The sequence below is a fragment of the Arvicola amphibius genome, chromosome 9 (genome assembly GCF_903992535.2).
Source record: "Arvicola amphibius chromosome 9, mArvAmp1.2, whole genome shotgun sequence".
Classification (NCBI taxonomy): domain Eukaryota; kingdom Metazoa; phylum Chordata; class Mammalia; order Rodentia; family Cricetidae; genus Arvicola; species Arvicola amphibius.
In genome coordinates, this window is record NC_052055.2 from 92,673,011 (window position 1) to 92,694,623 (window position 21,613).

A 21,613-nucleotide genomic window follows, 5' to 3' on the forward strand; every position below is an offset into this window, starting at 1 on the left:
ACGGTGTGCCGTTTGTTGTATTTGCAATCATGTTGGGAGATGACACAAGAATGATTCCTCCGTACTCCAAAGATCCCAAGCATCACATAAACATTACATGAGTCAGATAGATGGGGAGGCCCGATATTCAACTCTTAAAAAAAATCAGTTACACATATGCAACTTAAGGACATTGGAGTTACCAGCCGCTTGCGTTGTAAGGCTTTGGGACTTGGCTTATAGCTACCAACAACATACAAACACATACTTCCTTGGGCTGGCCCCAGTAATCATCAGGTGCTCTTGGTTTCCCTACATGGCCAAGCTAGACCTCGGAAATGTGGTCATATTGAGTTGGCTGTGATGAGGGGAGACTTGAACCTGAGGAGGAACAAATGGGATCTGTGACCCAAACAGCCAGACACTGTACAGGTCCCCATCACTGAAGAAGGCCAACACCATAGGCTGTCTACCTCCATGTGGTTCCAGCTAAAAAGTGACCTTGCTGGGAGGAAGCTGGGAGAAGGGGCTGTGTGCTGGCCATTTGCCTATCCAAAGACATCCTAGATCGGACATAGCATAGAAATGAGCCCTCACCCCACTCCACCTGCACACACCCCATCCCTGTGGAGGGCTTGCTGCTAGAGGGGACTCAGCACCTGGCCTCCAAGGACTCTAATCTCTCACCACAGGGAGTGACGCTTTCCCCAGACTTAATGTTTGCCTCTTCAACCACCTTGTTAAGAAAGCCGATTAGTTTGGAATAGGCCATGTGATAGAATTAATTTGCCTTGCTGGGTTTCCTCCAAGAGTCACCGAGTGAAGTGCAGATCCCTGGGGAAGACACTGCCTGGCTGACTTTTAATCAGGCTGGTCAGATTCAGCCTTAGGAGGTTTTTAAAAAGAAAGAGAAACGCTCCCGGGCACACTCTTGGTCTTAGTCAAGGTAGTTCCTCAGATACCAGGGTCCACTACCAGTGTGGTCACCCATCCTATTGACACACAGGCTGTCCTCCCTGCAGGCACGGCTGGAGAGGCTCCCCTTTACTGCTGCATTGCTGGGGACAGGGACAGGGTTTAGCAAAGGGTGAGTGAATTTGCTCTAGACAACACTGCTCAAATTGTTTTAACTCTGCTTGGAGGGACAGGCCAAATCCATGCAAGGGTCCAGAGTTGTAAGAAGGCTACCACACAAGTGTGTAACTGTCAAGAACATGCACCTACAGCACACAGAGTAGGAAGAGAGGCTTCTGAAAGGAGGTAGACCAGATGCAGAAGTCTGTGATATGTTGGAAGTAAAAAAAACTTTGTTCCAGAAGCATTGCATGGAAACATCGGCTATGGTCCACGATGGCAGGCACTGGGACATCTCCTGGCCCCAATCTCTGTTGGAGACCATGCTGGCACCTGTTGGCACCCCTCAGCCTTCACTTAACTCATATACAAACTCTCTCCTTGGTCGGAATTGCTGTAAAGAAAGCGCCTCTTAGAGCTGACAATATGGCTCAGTGGGTAAAGGTGCTTGCTGCCAAGGCTGAGAACCTGAGGTCAATCCCTGCGACACACATGTGGAAGGACAAGACATAGTCCCACAAGTTGACCCCCCGATCTTCACACTTGCATGGTAGGTACATGCACATGCACACATACACACCAAATAAATAAATGTAAAAGAAAGGATCATTTTCATCTCACGGGTCCAGATTTGTGATGGGCAGAAGTAGGGGATCTTTGGTTTGAGAATCTGCAACGGTATCTTTCCTCCTGCTGCAGGCATCCGCCCATCTCACTCCTGACTCTCTGGGAGATGGATGAGCTGGAAATCAATTAGCATGCTGCATATTTGATTTGCTAGGTCTCACTCACCATGTGAGGAGACATCTTCCACACTGCAGCCAGGGATCGCCATGGAGACCCAGGGACTGGCTGGATCGGCACGGAGCTTATTCACGAGCCAGGGGCCAGCCAGGTAAAGGACCCTGCGCAATCTTTGCTTTGGGAAAAGAGAAAGTGAGGCAGAAAGAATGTGGAGATGCCTTGGAAGGCGTATTAGATATGGTTGAAGATTTACAGAACAGACAAGGATCCGAGCACCCGAAAATCTATCAGTAACTAACTTCTATCCTCTTGAGCCAGATGTTTCGAGCTCAGACAGGTCGAAGAAAAATAGCTTTAGTTTGGAAATTACTTTAATAAAAATAGCATGGAGTGCTTCTCAGTCCTGGAAGGACTCAGAACAAGTCCAAAAGAGGCCGTGTAAGAGTGGGTCACTGTGAGAGGACCCTGGATGGGCACAGTGATGTGCTGAGGATGGTGTTTTCTGAAGTAGCTCTGGAAGGTTTCGAGGTTTCTCAGTACATCTAGACTCTGTAGCATGCATCCTTGAGAAAGCGCCAGGCAGATAAGCAAATCTCTAAGCACTACCTCCCTTTGGGGACATCTGTACCTGGCTTTAACAGCGGTAGCACATAAGGAAAGTCATCCCACCCTTCCGAGCCTTATCTGAAAACACTTCTAACAACGCTGGCTCCGTGGAGCTGTACCTTTCCTGGCAGCCATCCATGGCTCCACAGATGCTGGGTTCATTACCTTCCAGTCATTTTCTTGAGCCAACACCACAGTTTTACAGCTGTGCATCTATAGTGTTAGTTAAGCCGATTGTCAAGTAAATAGATAAATATTTATTCACTTCTCTTATTTATTTATCTATTTATTCATTGTATTCTTATTTGTAGAAAATGTTATTCTACTCTGGAGGAGGTGTGCATGGGAGAAAGAGAGAGAGTGTGTCTTTCTCCGTTGCTGTCTACCTTAAATCTCTTACTGAATTTGAAGGTCACTGGCCAGCACTGCTCTCCAGAGCTCCTCCGGTCTCTGTCCCTCACTGCTGAGATAACAGACACATGCCATCCCTGCTGGGATCCGAAATCGTGGTCCTTGAGCTTGCACGGCCAGAACTTTATTTACTGAGCCGTCGCCTCAGTCCCTCTATCATGGTTTTTAAGGAGCTGGCTGTAGGTGGGTATTGAAATGGTTTCCAGTGTTGGGTTTTAATAAAACAAGTGTCCGGCTGCAGAGAAGAAGAGCATCTTCAAGTCAGTGTAAATGAAAAGGACCTCAGGTAAACAGGACAGGGCACTGTTTCAGGACAGCCATGTGGTCTGAGGTGAAGATGGAGCCAAGGAGGCAGAGGAGGGGGCTGGGAGGCAGCTGTCATTCGCTTCCTTGTCCTGTAGATTTTCACAGACTTTGTGTCTCCTTCTACACATCTCACTCATTTCTGGCTCTCTTCGATCACACGTCATTAGGCACAGGGCTGAAAACGACCTTGAGTGAAATGCCCCACTCCAGCACCAGGGAGCTGTCAGTTGTTCCGCAGCAGGGGTGATGCACTGTGCACCCATTGTCTGATCCTGCTGGCTGGAACTGGACGGAGTGGGGGGAAACGACCTTCCTTCTATTCCCTTAGCAGAGGATAGGCAGGGACAGTGTCCAGAGCCGAGAGCAGCTCCCACAAGGCCCCTCAAAATATGTCTATGCAAACCAAGCCCAGCATCGTGGGAGGGCTGCTTTCTTGCTTCAATATTGCAAGCGTATAATTAGGGTCAAGGTATTTAGCATTTCATGACTTGATAGCAAGTTGCTTAGGGCTGATTGTATTAGGAACACCATCTGTGGAAGTCTCTATAGATATGATGCGGAGGAAACCAGAGAGAAGCAAAAGCAGAGAAACAGAGGCCGAGGGAAGGAGGGCTTGAGAAATGGCTCAATGTTAAGAGTGCCAGTTGCTCTTACAAAGTACCCAGGCTCAGTTCCCAGCACTCACATTGGCTGTCTCACAACACCCTTATATGGTGTGCACATAAGCAGGTGCATGCGTGTGCACACACACCCCCCACACACACCCCACACACAAATGCTAAGAATTAAAGTCTAAAAGCAGAGAAATGAGGTTGAGTATATCTTCTCCTTCTCTAGTGGAAACACAGGAGGTGGGAGGCAAGGCAGGGGCAGGCTTCCCAAAGAATGTTTCAGCTATGATAAGCTCTGGAGACATGGGCTGCAGTCTCAGGGACTGACCCCATAGCCCACGCCTAGCAGGGTCTGATATTAGGATAGGGATTAGACACATTGGGAAGGTACTTCTGTACCAGGATGAATGAAGTGCTGGAGCTTATGAGAAAAAATTAATAGATTTATAGAGAGGGTGAACTCACACTCTATATGGATGCATGTTCCTCTACTCTTTGCTCTAAATTCAACCTTAATTGAGGATTATATTCATTATATCGTCCGTTGTCTGAGAGAATACCTGACAAGAAGCCACTTAAGGGAAGAAGGTTTATTATGACTTACAGTTCCATCACAGCGAGGGTGGCATGGGGCAGGGGGGAGCTGCACACTGCATAAGCAGTTGGGAAGCAGGAAACAAAGGGACATGGGTCTGGGCATAAAACTTCAAGGCCTGCCTCCAGTAAGGCTTTCTCTAGCGCGACTCTACTTGCTAACAGTCACCCAATCTTTCCAAACAGTGCTACCAGCTGGAGACCAAGTGCTCAAACACATGAACCTATGGGGAGCATTTCACACATAAACCCCAAGGATTGAATGCTTTCACTGTTCCTATGCCTAGCAATATTTTTCAAAGGTTTCATTTTTTAACTTTATGTGTACGAGCATCTTGCCTGGCATGTATGTGTTGTGCCGTGCGAGTATCTCGTGCCCATAGAGTTCAGATGAGAGCATCAGATTCCTTAGAACTGGAATCACAAATGTTGTCAGCTCTTTGGAAGCAAACCCAGGTCCCCTTCAAGAGCAGCAAGGGCCCTTAACTGATGAACTTTCCAGTTCTCACTTAGCAACCCTAACAAGAGATCTGCTTTGGGCAAAAGGAATAATGAGTAGAAATGTTTGCTGCTGCCCCACTGGAGGGAGCATGGCTGTGGGAGAGCTGAAAGGGCAAAGCCGTAATAAAGAGACAGCATCATTTATCAATGAGGCTCTGCCCCAGGCTGGAGATGGAATGGGAGAAGGGGAGGAAAGGGCATAGGAGAGACAGAAGCCTGAGCCACAGGCCCCCAGTGTCACCTCCGCTGGTCACCTCTGCTTCTCTAGTCACTGTCTGTCCTTTCCCCTCCCAGGGTGTCACACCTCATCATCTCACTTCGTGCATGGGCTGCCAGGCACTTACACCATGAGGACCAGAGACCTGATGCCTTCTTGGATCGATTCCATGGAACTGAGCTGAACGAGGTGTCCAGCAAGGAAAGCAATGCCCAGCCGAACCCAGGTGGACAGGAACCACCAGACAGAGGGTAAGAAACAGAAAAAGGAGGAGAGCCACCTGCACACCAGCTGCATACCAACTACACACCAGCTACACACCAGCTGCACACCACCTGCACACCAGATGCACACCACCTGCACACCAGCTGCACACCACCTGAACACCAGATACACACCACCTGCACACCAGCTGCACACCACCTGAACACCAGATACACACCACCTGCACACCAGCTGCACACCAGCTGAGACAGCAAAGAAGCACATGGGTCCAGCTTAGATGCCCTGTGGAGACCACAATTACCATTACCTGTGAGTCACTTCTTGAAGGAAGCATGTATCCTTCAGGGAATACTACATGCCCTAGCATTTCCAATCCAGAGTCCAGGAAGCCCCTGAACCAGAGTTCCCAGCTTCATGTAATCCTGACCCTACCCTGCATAAAGCAGCTTTTTTTTCTGCTACTGCTGAATCAGGAAAACTTCTCTTAAAGGAGCCACAGCGTGCCGCCAGCAAGCAAAGCCCATTAGAAAAAAAAATGAGACTAAACTTTGTTTTTTAGTGTCTAGAATTCCTTTGCAAGTCCTCTCAGGTTTTATGTGGATTTAGTTGGCCACATGGGCACCAATTTGTTGAAAGGAGGCTGCTGGTTGGTTCCCACTGCTCAGCCCCAAAATAATCACACAGAAACTATATTATTTTTTTTAAATATTTATTTATTTATTTATTCATTCATTTATTTATTATGTATACAATACTCTGTCTGTGTAACCAGACCTCATTACAGATGGTTGTGAGCCACCATATGGTTGCTGGGAATTGAACTCAGGACCTTTGGAAGAGCAGGCAATAGCTCTTAACCTCTGAGCCATCTCTCCAGCCCCAGAAACTATATTATTTAAATCACTGCTTGGCCCATTAGCTCTAGCTTCTTATTTACTAACTCTTACATTTTAATTTAACCCATTTCTAGTAGTCTGTGTATCACCACATGGCTGTGGCTTACTGGGTAAAGTTCCATCTGGCTCCAGCAGGACTGCATGGCTTCTCCCTGACTCTACCTTCCTTTCTCCCAGCATTCAGCTTAGTTTTTCCCTGCCTAACTATATTCTGCCCTGCGCAGGCCCACAGCAGTCCCTTATTAACCAATGGTATTCACAGCACACAGAAGGGAATCCAGCATCACACCAGCACTGCATGTACACCATACACACATATACATGCAGGCAAAACACCTGCACACACAAATAAAGACAAAGGAAACAAAAAGAGTAATGGTGTGTGGTACTTGAGAAATGACACTGAGGTTGTCTTCTGACTTTCTCTCTCTCTCACACATCACACAAGTATTCAGGGACTTTTCAGTGGATACTGCAGTAAACCCAGATTCAGTCTTCTGTGCTGAAGAAACTGGTTCTATTGTTGTGAAGAGACACCATGACCAAGGCAACTCTTATAAAAAAAAAAAAAGCATTTAGCCAGGTGATAGTGCACGCCTTTAATCCCAGCATTTGGAAGGCAGAGGCAGGTGGATCTTTGTGAATTAGAGGCCAGCCTGGTCTACAAGAGCTAGTTCCAGGAGAGGATCCAGAGCTACAGAGAAACCCTGCCTCGAAAAACAAACAAAAAAAAGGCATTAATTGGGGGGTTTGGCTGCAGGCTCAGAGGATTAGTCTATTACCATCACGGCAGGGGGCATGATGGCAGGGAACATGGTAGCAGGCAGGTGCGGTGCTGGAGAGATAGTTGAGAGCTGCTTCCTGATCTATAGCCAGAAAGAGAGACTGTGGGCCTGGCATGTGCTTTTAAAACCTCAATGCCCACTCCCAATGACACACTTCCTCCAATTTCTTCCAACAAGGCCACACCTCCTAATCTTACTAATCCTATCAAGACCAAGCATTCAAATATATGTGCTCCTGAGGGCCATTCTTACTCAAATCATCGCAAAAGGTGTCACTGTCCCCAGCTGAGATTCAAGGACCCACTGGAGAGGTGTGTTCGTGTGTGAGGTTCCACACAGGCTGCAGCTACAAACCCGTGTGGTTCCTGGGTACTGGCTAGGACAGGAGCAGAACATCATCAGAACAGCCTGATGGAGGGTAGGAAGACGGAGAAACAGGAGAGATGACAAACAGGTCGGGAAGAGGAGACCTGAGGGATGGGGACGGGTTTTTTTGGGAAGGGCAGGGTCTCATACTCTGCCCTTCACATTTGAGCCTCAAGCTCTATATTGACCTTGAGTTTCTGATACTCCTGCCTTCGCCTGGACAGCCCTGGGGTTTCCAGTATGCATGGCCACACAGGGTTTTTGCAGTACTGAAGATCAAACCAAGGGCTTTGTGTATGCTCAGCAAGCTCTCTATAAACCGAGCTACACCCCAGCCCAGAAAAGAATTACTAGCCTTTTGTTTGTCCCTGAGCAGGATGGGGATCTGGGCACAACAACAAGCCCAGAAAAGCACACAGTGGGACCACTGCCCTCTGCACTTGCTTGCTTCTCAGGGGAAGGAAGTCTGGAACTTTCTACAACTAGCTGGGCTGGCTCAATTTGTTTGGAGTAAACAAAGACTTCCTTAGATAATCTGATTAAATTATCCTCTTGCAACCTTAGGCAAATGGAGATGGATGTTGTACTCAATACATAACCCCAGTGTGACCAAATAAGTGGAGGATTGGGTGAGAACCACTTAGGGCTAGACTGGTGCTACCTGGCCACTCACAGAAGGCTCAGGGTGGCAGATGAATGTGATGATACATGGGGGGGGACTTCATAGAGGGGAAGGGGTTTTGAATTTTGGGGGACCAAGTCCCAACTGCAAAGCAAAACATCTACTAAGATACTTCCTCTGTGTGGATCTGTCATTATGGAAGTAGGGGTATACTTTCTTTGTGTGGGTTTATCATTGTAGAAGTAGGTCCACTGTACCTCAGGGTGTTCTCTCCACCATCTCCCAGGAGTTGCAAGGCATTGAGGACTTTTCAGATGAGGAGAACAACCCAGAAGCAAGCAACCAAGGCCACATCTTAAACAAGGAGAGGAAGTCTCGGGCAAAGATAGCCAGAATAGCATAGAGAAAGTCTATTTAGTCAGGCTGAGGCATCACCAGCCACTGACTCCCTCTGTGGTCTCCTATGAGCAATCTACAGAGAACGCTGGTAGGCAAGAGACCTTTTTAAGGCTCTATGAGGCCCCTTGACTTTCTTACCTCTTGTGTCAAAAACTTCTCCTGGCAGCAGTCACTTGAGAATAACACCTGTAGAATGCCGTGACAGGGAGTATCTAATATGTGGCAAACCAGTCCCTACCTTCTACCATATTCCTGGGTAGATCACAGATGGGGCCATAGGGTTGGGAGCAGAGGGGACATAAGCCTAAACATGAAGATGTGTTTACCATTGGTCAACTTTCTGGCCTGTTGATTAGAAGAGAGAAGTTACTGTGACTAAATTTTCAAGAAACAGCGCTCTGGGGAGCCACATCTGATCTGTGCAGATGAGAATAACAAGCAGTTACTCCTTGGATAGTGCGTGCCCTCGCCTCCACCCACGACGTACAAGGTTCCAGACTCTATTCATATGAAAAGCGTGGAAGCATATGCAGAGGTCCCACTGAGTCCTGTATTGATAAGGGCTCTCTACCCTGCTCAGGGTCGAATAGAAGGAAATTAAGTAGAATTTGAGACTCAGAAACTGGATGGAATTCAAACCATTAATTCTTGTTACCCAGAAGCCTGGATTTAACCAAATGCTTTTCCTCTCTTCCTGCAAATGTTTCTCCAGACCTAAGTGTATACACACACACACGCACACACACGCGCGCGCGCGCACACACACACACACACACAATCACTTTGTCCCTGACAATATCAATACCCTATGAGCAAAAAGTTGTAAACAGAAAGGCTGGAGAGAAGTGGGTAGAGTTGCTGGCATAGTTACCTCAGGCAAAATGGACCTGAGTCATTGAAACTATTCCCATTGGCCTGGCCCATGGCCAGAAATGATGCTAACTCTTATAACAGCTCACAGGCGGGGGAAGTACCCAAGCCCCAAGCCAAGCATACTATACTGGCTTTCACTTTCCCCAGTCCCAGGAGCCACCCCACCCACCACCACCACCCCACCCCTGCAAAGAACCCCACTTTGCCTCTCTCTTTTACTCCTGCTCACCACCTTCTCCAAACACTAGAAACCCAGTCTAGCATCCTTCCTTCTGTGGAAACCCAGGGCAGAGGGGCAGAAGGGACAAGTCTGGATGATCTCTCTGTGGAGCTCTTATTACTTCTTGTTCTTTGTCTCCCTCATCTAGAAAGGCAAGAGCTTTGAGGGGATACATCCTTTCAGCTTTGATACCCTCCATCACTACATATTCAAGGGTGCAGATTTGGAATGCCTTTGCAGAGCAGTGGGTGGTCTCCTTGGCTAGAAGCGTGCATTTTCCATGCTACAACCTCAAGGTCCTGGGAACCAGGGAAATGCCTCTGTTTTAAGGCTGACCTGAGCTTTAATCTCGAGGGAACCATCAGAGCGACCTAAGGAGAAAACTTCCTCCCTTAAAGGGTGACCAGCCTCTTGAATGGGTGACCTGCTATGACTAGGTTTTGCCACAGATCCTGAGCTGGCAGATGAGTTCGGTGTGTGAGCATCAGAATGCCACACACGAGCCCTGGGGCTGTCTGAGTGGGAGTGAGATTGCCCACCAGTGACAGCGGGCATGCATGGGCACACAGGTCTGCAACTTCTGCCTCTTAGGAATGTTCTCACTGAAGATGAAGGTGAACTATCAGCATCAGAAAGAAATACCAATTGCTTGACTTGCCATTGACAAAGGGCCAGAGCTTGGCACTTATTTTCTTCCCACTCAGTTCTTTGAGTAGAACTTTAGTTCCTTCAGACCACAGATGACAGTTTTCTCTGGGCCTCTTGATTTCTGTCTCTTTCCCATTTCTAGAATTGTCATTTGGTCCCTAAACATGGTATAACTTCTCCCTTTCAGATCAAACTGCTCTCAGTTCAAACCAGTAGTATTCTGAGAGTCTATATCTTTATGGCATTTGGGGGGCAGTGATGGGTAGATCTAGGGCTTCAGTTGGATGGTGCTGGGCTAGGTCCTCAACCATTGGGTAGCAGGGATTTTGAAAACCAAAGCCTATAATTCAAAGCCTGATCAAAGGAAGCTGAGGCGCTGTGCAGCATCAAGTGGGCCCAATAAGCTTGTGGGCAGTGCCCTCTGCTGGTGACACTCATTAAGACGCCGCAGGCCAAAAAAACACTCCAGTAGATAGAGGACAGAGCTGCTTGTCTTTTGTGCTTCTTGGTTAACAAAACGAAGAACTCTTTGTTCCTATCCACTCTCAAAAGATAAGATCATTTTTAATATCTCAATCCTGTTTCATACACAATTCTGTAATCAGGTGGCCCCCAAATCAAACAGAATCTCAGAGCTGTAGCGTTAACAATTAGGCACCATTTATGGCCAGGGATGAGGTACAGCGGCAACTCGGTTGGCTGGACCTTGGCACTTTGTTCTTTCATGTCTGGTGGTCATGTGTAATTTGCTAAATGAAGCTTCCTATGACTCCTGCTCTGAAGTCGGTTATAGAACTCCTTTGTGAAGCCATCCTCAGGCTTAAGCTGAATTTAAAACCTGTATTTATTGACAAAACTTTGAAGGGTTAGGCTCACATTGAGGACAGAAATATTGCTAGAAACCAAGAAATGGCACAGCTCATCCTGCTGTGGTGGCTTTTCCTTTTTTTCCTCTTTCTTTCTTTCTTTCTTTCTTTCTTTCTTTCTTTCTTTCTTTCTTTCTTTCTTGTTTGTTTGTTTTTCAAGACAGGGTTTCTCTGTGTAGCTTTGGAGCTTATACTAGAACTCACTCTGTAGACCAGGCTGGCCTCAGACTCACAGAGAGCCACCTGCCTCTGCCTCCCAAGTGTTGGGATTAACAATGTATGCCACCACTGCCTGGCCCTTTTCTTCCTTTTCTTAATAAACCTGGGCCCATCAGCCTAGGGATGGTACCACCCATAGTGGGCCGGCTCCCCCACATCAATCATCAGTTAAGACAACACCCCACAGATGTGGCCACAGGCCAGCCTGATCTGGGCAATCCCTCAATCCTGCCTTTTTTAATATATATAAACCAGGCCCATCAGCTTAGGGATGATGCTGCCCACAGTGGGCTGTGGACACACCAATCATCAGTCGAGATAAGTTCTCACAGATGTGGCAGCAGGTCCGAACACCCCAATTCAGACTCTCTCAAATGACTCTGGGCTATCAAGTTAACAGGTAACCCTAACTAGGACAGCAGATTCCAAGGATTTGAACAGCAGACACTACTTTTCTTCTTCCTTCTCTACCTCCTCCTTTTCCTTGCATATGTACACGTATGTCTGTGTCTGTGTGGGTGCACACACGTGTGCATGCAGAAACCTGAAATTGAGCTTCCTCCGTCACTCGCCACTGTATTTTCTGAAGCAGGGTCTCACTGAACCCAGAGCTCACGAATTCTAAACCGCCTTGCTCCAGGCTTGCCCTGCCTCTACCTCCCATGCGCTGGGATTACAGGTAGTCACCATGTCTCACCAACTGTGACATGGGTTCTAAGTACCCAAACTCTGGTCTTTATGCTTGTGCAGCAAGCACTTTGCCCACCCAGCCAGCTCCACAGCCCCAGCACAGTATCGTAAAGCTAGGAATCGCCATGCGTCACAGCCAGCAAGAACATGGGAACTGAAGACCTACAGGGGCAGGGAACTGAGTCCCACCAACCCTAAAAACAAGCAGCAGGAAACATGGCTCCGCTAAAACTTCCAGAAAAGATCACAGCTCTCTTTGACTTGTCTCTGGTGAGACCCATTCTTGACTTTCTATATACAACTCTGCAAGATAACAGGTTCATCTTTTAAATCACTGGTTCTGATAGCAGTGCATACAAAACAAATTCACTTATGATTTAAAACCCCTTAATGTGTCTGCTTGTCTTGGTTTGGTTTGCCTGGCTTGTCAGACAGGGTCCTAATTAGCTTTCAGCTGTCACCTGTCACAGCCGAGCGTCATCTGAGGGAGTCTGAACTGGGGGATTGACTAGATCAACTAGCCCCACTGCCACATCTGTGAAGGACTGTCTTGATTAATGACCGATGTCTAAGGATCCAGCCCATTGTGGGCGGCCCTATCCCTATGCTGGTGGGCCTGGGTGTGTGAGAAAGCTAGCTGAGCAAGTCAGAGAGAGAGAGAGAGAGAGAGAGAGAGAGAGAGAGAGAGAGAGAGAGAGAGAGAGAGAGAGAGAGAGAGAGAGAGAGAGAGAGAGAGAGAGAGAACTATTCCTATGGTTTCTGCTCCAGGTTCCTGCCCTGACCTGGAAGTGTAAGCAGAAATAAACTCCTTTACCCCCCAAATTGCTTTAGGCAATGATATTTATCTCAGAAGCAGAAAGCAAACTAGAACAGACAGGGTGTCTTGTGTAGTGAAGGCTGGTCTTGAACTTAATCCTCCTGCCTCAGCTTCCCAAGTGCTAAGTTACAGGAAGGGGTCCCCCATTCATAATCATTGCAGGTATTTTTTTTAACACCACCTACTCAGCCAGTTGGCATGCCATGCCCTTGCATAACATTTCCGCCTTCTGTGTAGATTTCAGTTTATAACCCAATGCTTCAAAATGTCTTGGGCCTCAGACTGGATGTAACTTTCCAGGGGCTAGTGGAAGCAGATGATAAATTGTGAAGTATTAGCCTGAGACACTAATTTCTCAGTGGAGAGGTTTACCTCAGACCTCTAGAGTAATAGACAGTCATAATGAAATCAGTAGCTCCATCTTACCACAGATGCAGGGAGAGTTAGAGCAGACCCCATGACACTCCAGGGCTCCCAACTTCAGTCTTGCAGAACTGCCTCAGAGACACTGGGTGCTAACACACACACACTTCCAGCTTCAGTTATGCAGAAGGCATGGGTGGTCCCTAGAAACTGGCATTGCCACAAAGCTTGGCCAACATTCTGTTGATCCCTCGCCAGCACTCAGCCACAGAGCCATGCTGCCTTTTCAATTCCCAGATGAAGGATAAGAACAGTGCCACAGGGCGCATGGAAACAAACATCACCATCAAGATTTTATGGTCAGTTATGGAGGTTGGGCCCAAAGGGAGGGACCTCCAAGTCCAACCTGGCTCCCAGCCTGTCTTCCCCACAGAGGAATCTGGATGACTAACCCTGGAACTGAGAAGATCCTGTTGTGACCCCCACTTCTTCAGAGTCAACCTAAAATTGCTCTCAGGTTCCTGAGTTAAGACCTTTAGGTCCCAAAGGCTTCCCACACATAGTGCTGTATGTCTGTGTTCCCAGAAGGAAGAAGGATGCCATTGTGGTGGACCCTTCCAGCGACATCTACTACCGCTGGCTGGCTGTCATCGCTCTGCCCGTCTTCTATAACTGGTGCCTACTTGTGTGCAGGTAGGAGCAGCAACATCATTTTAGGCGGCCAGGGTGGAGGGACAGGAGGGCAGAAGGCAGCCGAGCCTAAGAGATGGAGTACTGAGTCTCACCGGAGAGAGTTTCCCTCCTCTCCGCCACCGTACAGCTCTGGCGCCTTAAGTCGCTGGTCCTCGACCTTCCTAATGCTGTGACCCTTTATTGTGGCTTCTCACATTGTGGTGACCCCCCTCCCCAACCATAAAGTTATTTTGTTGATACTTCGTAAGTGTAATTTTGCTATCGCTATGAAGTGTAGCACAAATACATCTGATATGTGACCCTGTTGTGGCGTCTCGACCCACAGGTTGAGAACCACCGTCTTAGGTTCTCCATCAGCACAAACTGGTCACTTCCCAGAGGTCCCTGAAGGGGCTCTGAAGCAAGGGTGGGAAGGGACCTGAGCTTGAGGCGATGTTGAGGGTTCTGGCACTCTGTCATCTACATTCAGGTTGTATGAGGAAGGGGTAGGGGCTAGTGGCTGTTCTGATGGGATTAGGGAAGCATTTTGGGTGAAGTTGCTGTTGAGTAAGCACTCAGTGGAGGCGCAGTGGGAACGCTGCTCTCTGAGGCTGAACTCTGGGTTTCTGGTTTCCTAAGGAGGCTGCCGTGGTGGAATGAGCAGATGTGGGCTTTGGGGGTGCTCCTAGGTTAGAGGGGGCTGTTGCTCTTCTGGAGAAGATCAGAGGCATTCAAGATTTCCCTGGGTGAGCTGGTGAGAAAAGGAAAGAACATGGCAGGACCCTTGCTAGCAAGTGGGTTGGTGAAGCCTGGCCTCTGGGGGTGCAGAAACAGGAGCCACAGGGCTGAGCTGTAACTTTCTTGTAAGCATTCTTTCCTGGGAAGCTGCTGCTGTGGGTACAGGGGTAAGATGTCCCCCCCCTCCACCAGGAGAGGGCATTGGCAGGGGATTTCCTAAAGGAAGCCTGCAGGGTGTGCCAGCAGGGAGAGCCATGTAGACCCTCAGAGCACTATAAAATACATTGCCAGGTAAAGAAACAGATGAAGGGGCTCCCTCCCTGAGCTTGTCTATAGGGTGCAGGCTGCTGGGTGGACCCCAGACTCTACTACTCCTCTCTGAAGGTAAGGAAGGAGATTAAAGGTCCTTCATAGAATGACTCCATGGTAAGGATACAGGGTTTATTGCTCCTCTGAGAGGAGGCACGGGGCTTAGGGATGTCCCTAAGTAAGCCTTCAGGGAAGTCATGCAGTGGCAGGTCTCTGTACTTGTGAAAGCAAGCTGGACAGGGGGCAGAGGATCTCCTGAACCAATCAGGATATAGCTCTTTGAGGGAGCCTGCACCTTCTGATTTACCATGATGGAGGAGAGAGCCCTCTTCTCCAAATAGACAGTAGGCCCTGGGATGTTCCTGGGAAAGCCTGCAAAGCAGATAATGGCTGCTCTGGGACGCTGTACAGTGGCTTTTGGGACATTCCTGATCATGTTCCTCAACTGGATACAGAGGAGTCCTATGCTACCTGCAGCTCATCAGCTTTCCATTGATATGACCAAAGACCCAAGGTAAACCATGTAAAAAAAAAAAAAAGGAAAATTATTCCAGCTCAGAGTTTCAGAGAGTTCAGACAATGGTTCGTTCGTGTCATTGTTCTGGGCCACTGACAAAACAAAACAAGACCTCATGACCAGGAAGTAAAAATAGAGAAAGGGACCAGGCAGAGTCCCAGTATTCCTTTTAAGGTAAACCCTCTTAACCTAAGTTCCACTGGGCACTACCAACTATAGCAACTATAGGTTCTACCACCTCCCAGCCAGGCTACAGCCTGGTGGCCAAGCCTTTAGCACACGAGCCTTTGGGGAACACCCAAAAACGTATACCATATAAGTGGAAGCTTGGGGATTCTGTCTCCAAGGGAAAGAACATGCTGGGGGAGGGGGAGGTGGGGCTTCCTGACATTGCTCTCCACGTGTGCTCTAGGATGTGGGAACACAGGTGTCAGCCAAGGTTCTTTCCAGTCTTCATTCAGAAGACGTGAATGGCTGAACATCCTGATGTTCTTCGGAGGTAAGAAGGAAAGCTTGGGGTGCTGTCTATGTGAGAAGCAGCAAACACAAAGAGGTAAAGGGTAGAAAAATATTTGCTGGCTTATTTAAGTTGGAATCTGAGTCTAGGAAGGACAGGTTCTTGATCCCTTTGCCTAATATCAATCCCAGTTGTTGTTTGATTGATTGGGTGAGTGGGTGGTTGCATAGGTGGTTGTTTGTTTGTTTGGGTGGTTGGCTGGAGTGTTTGTTTGATTGTTTTGAGTTCTACCATCAACCTTCACACTACACACCTAACTCCCCAGCTCTTCTTCCTAGGAGGCCAGTGACTGTGAGAAAACATAGCTTCTCTGAGCCTGGAGTGATTCCACTGCATTGCCATGGGACAGATTTTTCATGGATAGACACACACACACACACACACACACACACACCTACTAACTCCAGAAAGGGAGCCCATGACAGGTCAAAGTAATGATGGCACAAAAGTCCAACTTGGTGAACCAGTGAGTTTTACTGGGGTTACTTACAGGAACAGAAATGATAGTTGCACCACCAACACCCACCCCAGCATGGGCGACAGCTCAGGAAAACGGGGAACCCGGAACACACTGCACAGCCTGCCGACAGCTCAGCAGGTTGGCGAGTGTCCTTTCCCAGTGGCTCTGGTGATCTGAGCCTCTTCAAGGCAGCTCAGCCAGTCTTTGCTTCTTCTAAAAGGTTTCATTGATCTCTGCCTCCTCCAGCCTGCTTGGCTTGTCTGAGAATTTTCGTTGCAGCCTGTCTTGTCTGAGAGGGATTCTCGGTGGTCTTTATTGGTGTTGTTTATAGAGTCTTTGAGGAGAGAGGCCCTGGTGAATATGGTCAGGTTTAAGAACTTCCTGAAGCTCCTCGGAGTTGTTCCCTCCCTCTCTTAATGAGCTTCCATGCAGTATTTCGCCTTCCTTTAGAACACTGGTTGCTTTGTCTCTATAAAAATCCTATAGTAAGAGGTTCCTTCCAACACACAGACCTCAGAGGCAACTGCTACATTACCTGTGTAACACCTCAGGAAGAACTGCTACTGGATACTGTGTATCTATTCGCGTCACAGGGAGGGAGGGGTCTGAGCTCTGACACTCAGCCATCTTGTTCCATCTCACACTTGGATTCTTTAGGGCCTGTTTCAATGAACTTCAGTCGGAGCACCTGTTGCTGTGGCTGGTCCTGGACTACTCTGCAGATGTCCTTTATGCTGTAGACTTGCTGGTTCGAGCCCGGACAGGTGAGTGTGCCCCAAGGCCAAGGACTAAACTAGGCCAAGTCATAGACCCTCAGTAGAGGGACCATCGGGTACTCAGGAAGATCCACCGTAGTGGGCTGGATGTTGCCTAGCTTTGAGCATGGTGTGCTTTGGAGATCTGGAGCCCTACCAAACAGAAGTGGGTGCTGGTATCTGGATGCTCAGTATGCTAAATCCTTCAACAAGACCTGAACAGGGGTTAAGACACCTGGGATTTGGGATCTGCTGTCCCAGTGTTCAGTGAGCAAATCAAGCTGGCTCTCTGGACCTCATTTTTGTCGCTTGTGACATAAGGCTAAGCTGCCATCTCAAAAGACCCTTCCAGTACTGCCTGTGTGCGGTGGCACTCAGTTCAATCTGGGCATTCCTCTCCTCAGAAGCATGGAAGAGCCAGGAACACTGCTCCATCTCTCTCAGAGGAGATTTACAATTTATTTATAGTGTTATTTTTAAAGATTTTATTTTATTTTCAATTAAGTGATGTGTGTGCCTATGAGTGGGTTTGTGTACACGAGTGTAGTGCCTATGGAGGCCAGACATCAGACCCTCCACAGAGCTGGAGTTACAGGCATTTGTGAGCTACTAGATACAGGTACTTGGAACTGAATTCGGGTCCTCTGAAAGAGTGGCAAGTGCTTTTAATTTCTGAATCATCTCTCTAGCACCTCAAAGAAGTTTTAACATGTAAAGGCCCAAAATTCAAAACAGGGCCTAGGAAGATGATGCATTCTTCCAAACAGGCTCTGGTTGGGGTGGAGATCCACCTATACATGGGAATTTGGTCTGCCCAGCTTCCAGGGGTCTTTTTTAAATGTGCACAAAAGCTTCACTTTGTAGAGGCCCTTCTGTTTGCATCTAAGATTTTGGAAATAACACCCACACTCCCGTGCTCAAGGGACACACACAAAATTGTGGCCACAAACCAGAATGCACGAATCCTCTCCGCTCACCTTGCTTTCTCATTTGAACCCCTACATGAAACAAGTAACAAGGTTGGCTTCACCTTACTGATGCAGAAACTGAGGCACTCCGTCCATGTTCACATTGCAGCCAGGACAGACTGGCAACCCCTGCTTCCGTCCACAACGGTACCCAGCATCTTCACTTAGAAGATACCACTTGAGGTTGTCATGGGTGACCTCTGCCGCAGTGACATTAGCACATATAGCATGTATACACAGTGGTCTGTGAGTGGCCATGGAGACTCTGCCCCTTGTCTTACACAAGTTTCAGTGGAACAGTGTGCCCTCACTCAGAAATCAACCCCACCCCTTCTTGTACTTGGACACTGTCCATGGCAAAGCCAGATTCAGCAGGAAGTGAGGGAGAGAGAGGTCAAAGAAACTAGGTGGCCATGCTCATAGTCCAAGAGGAAAAGATCTTCAGACTTGAGAAAATCGTAAAAGGGGGAGGAGTAGAAGAGCCAGGATGCTCCACAAAGCTCTCCATAAACACAGGCACAAGCAACCAAGAGATCTCTCCATCCTGCACCTGGAGATCCAGCCGACTAAGTAGAAAACACTTAACAAAAATTTCTGTGCTGAACATTTAAAAGTTTTATCCTTTCTTGTCTTTATCCCCACACGGCACAACCTGCCTTCGTAGCATTTATGCTGTATGTATTGGGTACTGTGAAAAACCTGGAGAGAATTTAAAATATTCAAGAGGATATGCTTGGGTAATATGCAAATATGGCTTCGTTCTATAGAAGGTACTTAAGCATCCAAAGATTTTTGTTTACTTGGGAGGAAAGAGGTTAAGGGGATCCTGGAACCAATCCCCTGGAGATCCAGAAGGACAATTATTTAACAAGAATGCTTTGAGAAAAGGGGGAGCTGGAACTTGTACGGGTCAGCAGCAGCAATGCCTTGAACTTGTGAAGGTGCCTCGTGGCCTGAGCTCTGGGGGACAAGCCCTGAAATGTTTTACTGGACACCATAACGGGTGAGACCAATTTGGTAGACTTTTATCTGAGTTTTTAAAGTTTGATGATTAATAGTTTCAAGTATATGCACACAAAAAAACCCCAGAGAGAATAGCATTAGGAATGTTCATGTTCCTTCCCCCAATCTCAATTAGGCACGCTCTCTAATATCTGTTTGTCTTTTAAAACTTAATCTTCATTCTTTGCTGTCATCTAACATCCAGTCTATCTTCAAAGTTATTCAATCAATTTATAACTTTAAACATGAATAGAGAACTGGGAATATAACTGGGATCAGTTATAGAACCCTAGCTTACACAAGGCCTGGGCTCAATTCCCAGCAGAGAATAAAAAAAAAATAAACAGAAGGGATTAGGACTTTATAGAAAACATACCAGAGTGAGTTCCGCCATTAGCATGTTATGTCTGATATTGTTTCTTCCACATACACATTCACTGTCTGTTGTATAACCATGATGGGAAGTACCTTTCTGTAGTCAGTTTAAGCCTCTTGGATGCCCAAGTGACCTCCCCCGTCTCCCTCCTTAGGCTTTCTTGAGCAAGGCTTAATGGTCAGCGATACGAAGAGGCTGTGGAAACATTACACAAAGACCTTGCACTTCAAGCTGGACATCCTGTCTCTCATCCCCACAGATCTGGCTTATTTAAAGTTGGGAATAAATTGCCCAGAACTGAGGTTCAACCGTCTACTGAAGTTCTCCCGACTCTTTGAATTCTTTGACCGCACAGAGACAAGGACCAACTACCCGAATGTGTTCAGGATAGGGAACTTGGTTCTATACATCCTCATCATCATCCACTGGAATGCCTGCATCTACTTTGCCATTTCCAAGTTCATCGGTTTTGGGACAGACTCCTGGGTCTATCCAAACATCTCCAAACCAGAGTATGGGCGTCTCTCCAGGAAGTACATTTACAGTCTCTACTGGTCCACCTTGACCCTGACCACCATTGGTGAGACCCCACCCCCTGTGAAAGATGAGGAGTATCTCTTTGTGGTCATAGACTTCCTGGTGGGTGTTCTGATCTTTGCCACTATAGTCGGCAATGTGGGCTCCATGATTTCCAACATGAATGCTTCGAGGGCGGAGTTCCAGGCTAAGATTGACTCCATCAAGCAGTACATGCAGTTCCGGAAGGTAACCAAGGACTTGGAGACTCGGGTTATCCGGTGGTTTGACTATCTGTGGGCTAACAGGAAGACGGTGGATGAGAAGGAAGTGCTCAAGAGTCTCCCGGACAAGCTGAAGGCTGAGATCGCCATCAACGTGCACCTGGACACCCTGAAGAAAGTCCGAATCTTCCAGGACTGTGAGGCAGGGCTGTTGGTGGAGCTGGTGCTGAAGCTTCGCCCCACTGTGTTCAGCCCTGGGGACTACATATGCAAAAAGGGGGACATCGGAAGGGAGATGTATATCATCAAGGAGGGCAAGCTGGCTGTGGTGGCTGATGACGGTGTCACCCAGTTTGTGGTCCTCAGTGATGGCAGTTACTTTGGGGAGATCAGCATCTTAAACATCAAGGGGAGCAAGTCTGGAAACCGCAGGACAGCCAACATCAGGAGCATCGGCTACTCAGACCTGTTCTGCCTCTCCAAGGACGATCTGATGGAGGCCCTCACCGAATACCCAGATGCTAAGAAGGCTCTGGAAGAAAAGGGTCGGCAGATTCTGATGAAGGACAACCTAATTGATGAGGACCTGGCCAAGACCAGGGAAGATCCCAGAGACATTGAGGAGAAGGTGGAATACCTGGAGTCATCCTTGGATGCCCTGCAGACCAGGTTTGCACGACTCCTAGCTGAGTACAGCGCCTCGCAGATGAAACTGAAACAGCGCCTCAGCCAGCTGGAGAGCCAGCTGGAGGGCCAGCTGGAGGGCCAGATGAATGGGAGGGGCCGTGGCTTCTCACCTGCTGGGGAGACTTCTGGGGATACGGCAAAGACAGAGTGAGAAGTGCAGGTGGCTGTCTGCCTCCCACCTCCCAGGGCCAACTGTCAGTGAGACACTATCTGCCGCCATATGGCACAGGGCTGGTCATCCTTCGCAAGTGATGTGACTGCAAGAGAGAGCCTTGGTTTCCTCATCTAGGAAATGGGGGTCATGGGTGTTGGCTCCATAGAGTTCCAGATTATCATGAGGTCTACGTGATACATGGCAAGGGGTGGGGAAAAGCATGGTGTGCTCCCAATCAAGTGTATGATAGTATGTGTACAGGATGTGTGTGTATGTGCAGTTGTCTGTAGAGGTCAGACAAGAGTGCTGGATCCCCTGGACTGGAGTTATATACAGCCCAATATGGGTGCTGGGATCCTGTCTTAGTTCAGGTTTCTATTGCTGTGATGAAACACCTTAACCAAAAGCAAGCTGGGGAGGGAAAGGTTTATTTGGCTTACAATTCCACATCACAGCCCATCACTGAAGAAACTCAAGTGAGTTCTTGAGGGCAAGAACCAAACAGGGCGGGAAGCTGGAGGCAGGAACTGACGCTGCCGTGGCTAGGTGCTGCTTACTGGCTTGCTCTTCACAGCTTGCTAATCCTGCTTTCATATAGAACCCAGGACCGCCAGTCTAGGAGTGGTTCCACCTACAATGGGGTGGGCCCTCCTACATCCACCACTAATTAAGAACATGTAAAGAAA

The 21,613-nt window shown here is 48.0% G+C and overlaps 1 protein-coding gene across 1 annotated transcript in view; it reads left to right on the forward strand.

The window, feature by feature from the left end:
- Positions 1 to 20,924, forward strand: part of Cnga3 (cyclic nucleotide gated channel subunit alpha 3) — a 29,125-nt gene extending 8,201 nt beyond the window's left edge. The window contains exons 2-7 of the mRNA XM_038343823.1: positions 1,835 to 1,948; positions 5,121 to 5,294; positions 10,334 to 10,339; positions 13,618 to 13,725; positions 16,903 to 17,009; positions 19,501 to 20,924. Of these exons, the coding sequence (XP_038199751.1) occupies positions 1,835 to 1,948; positions 5,121 to 5,294; positions 10,334 to 10,339; positions 13,618 to 13,725; positions 16,903 to 17,009; positions 19,501 to 20,924 (1,933 nt within the window). The remainder of the gene's footprint in view (positions 1 to 1,834; positions 1,949 to 5,120; positions 5,295 to 10,333; positions 10,340 to 13,617; positions 13,726 to 16,902; positions 17,010 to 19,500) is intronic.
- Positions 20,925 to 21,613: the final 689 nt, after the last annotated feature.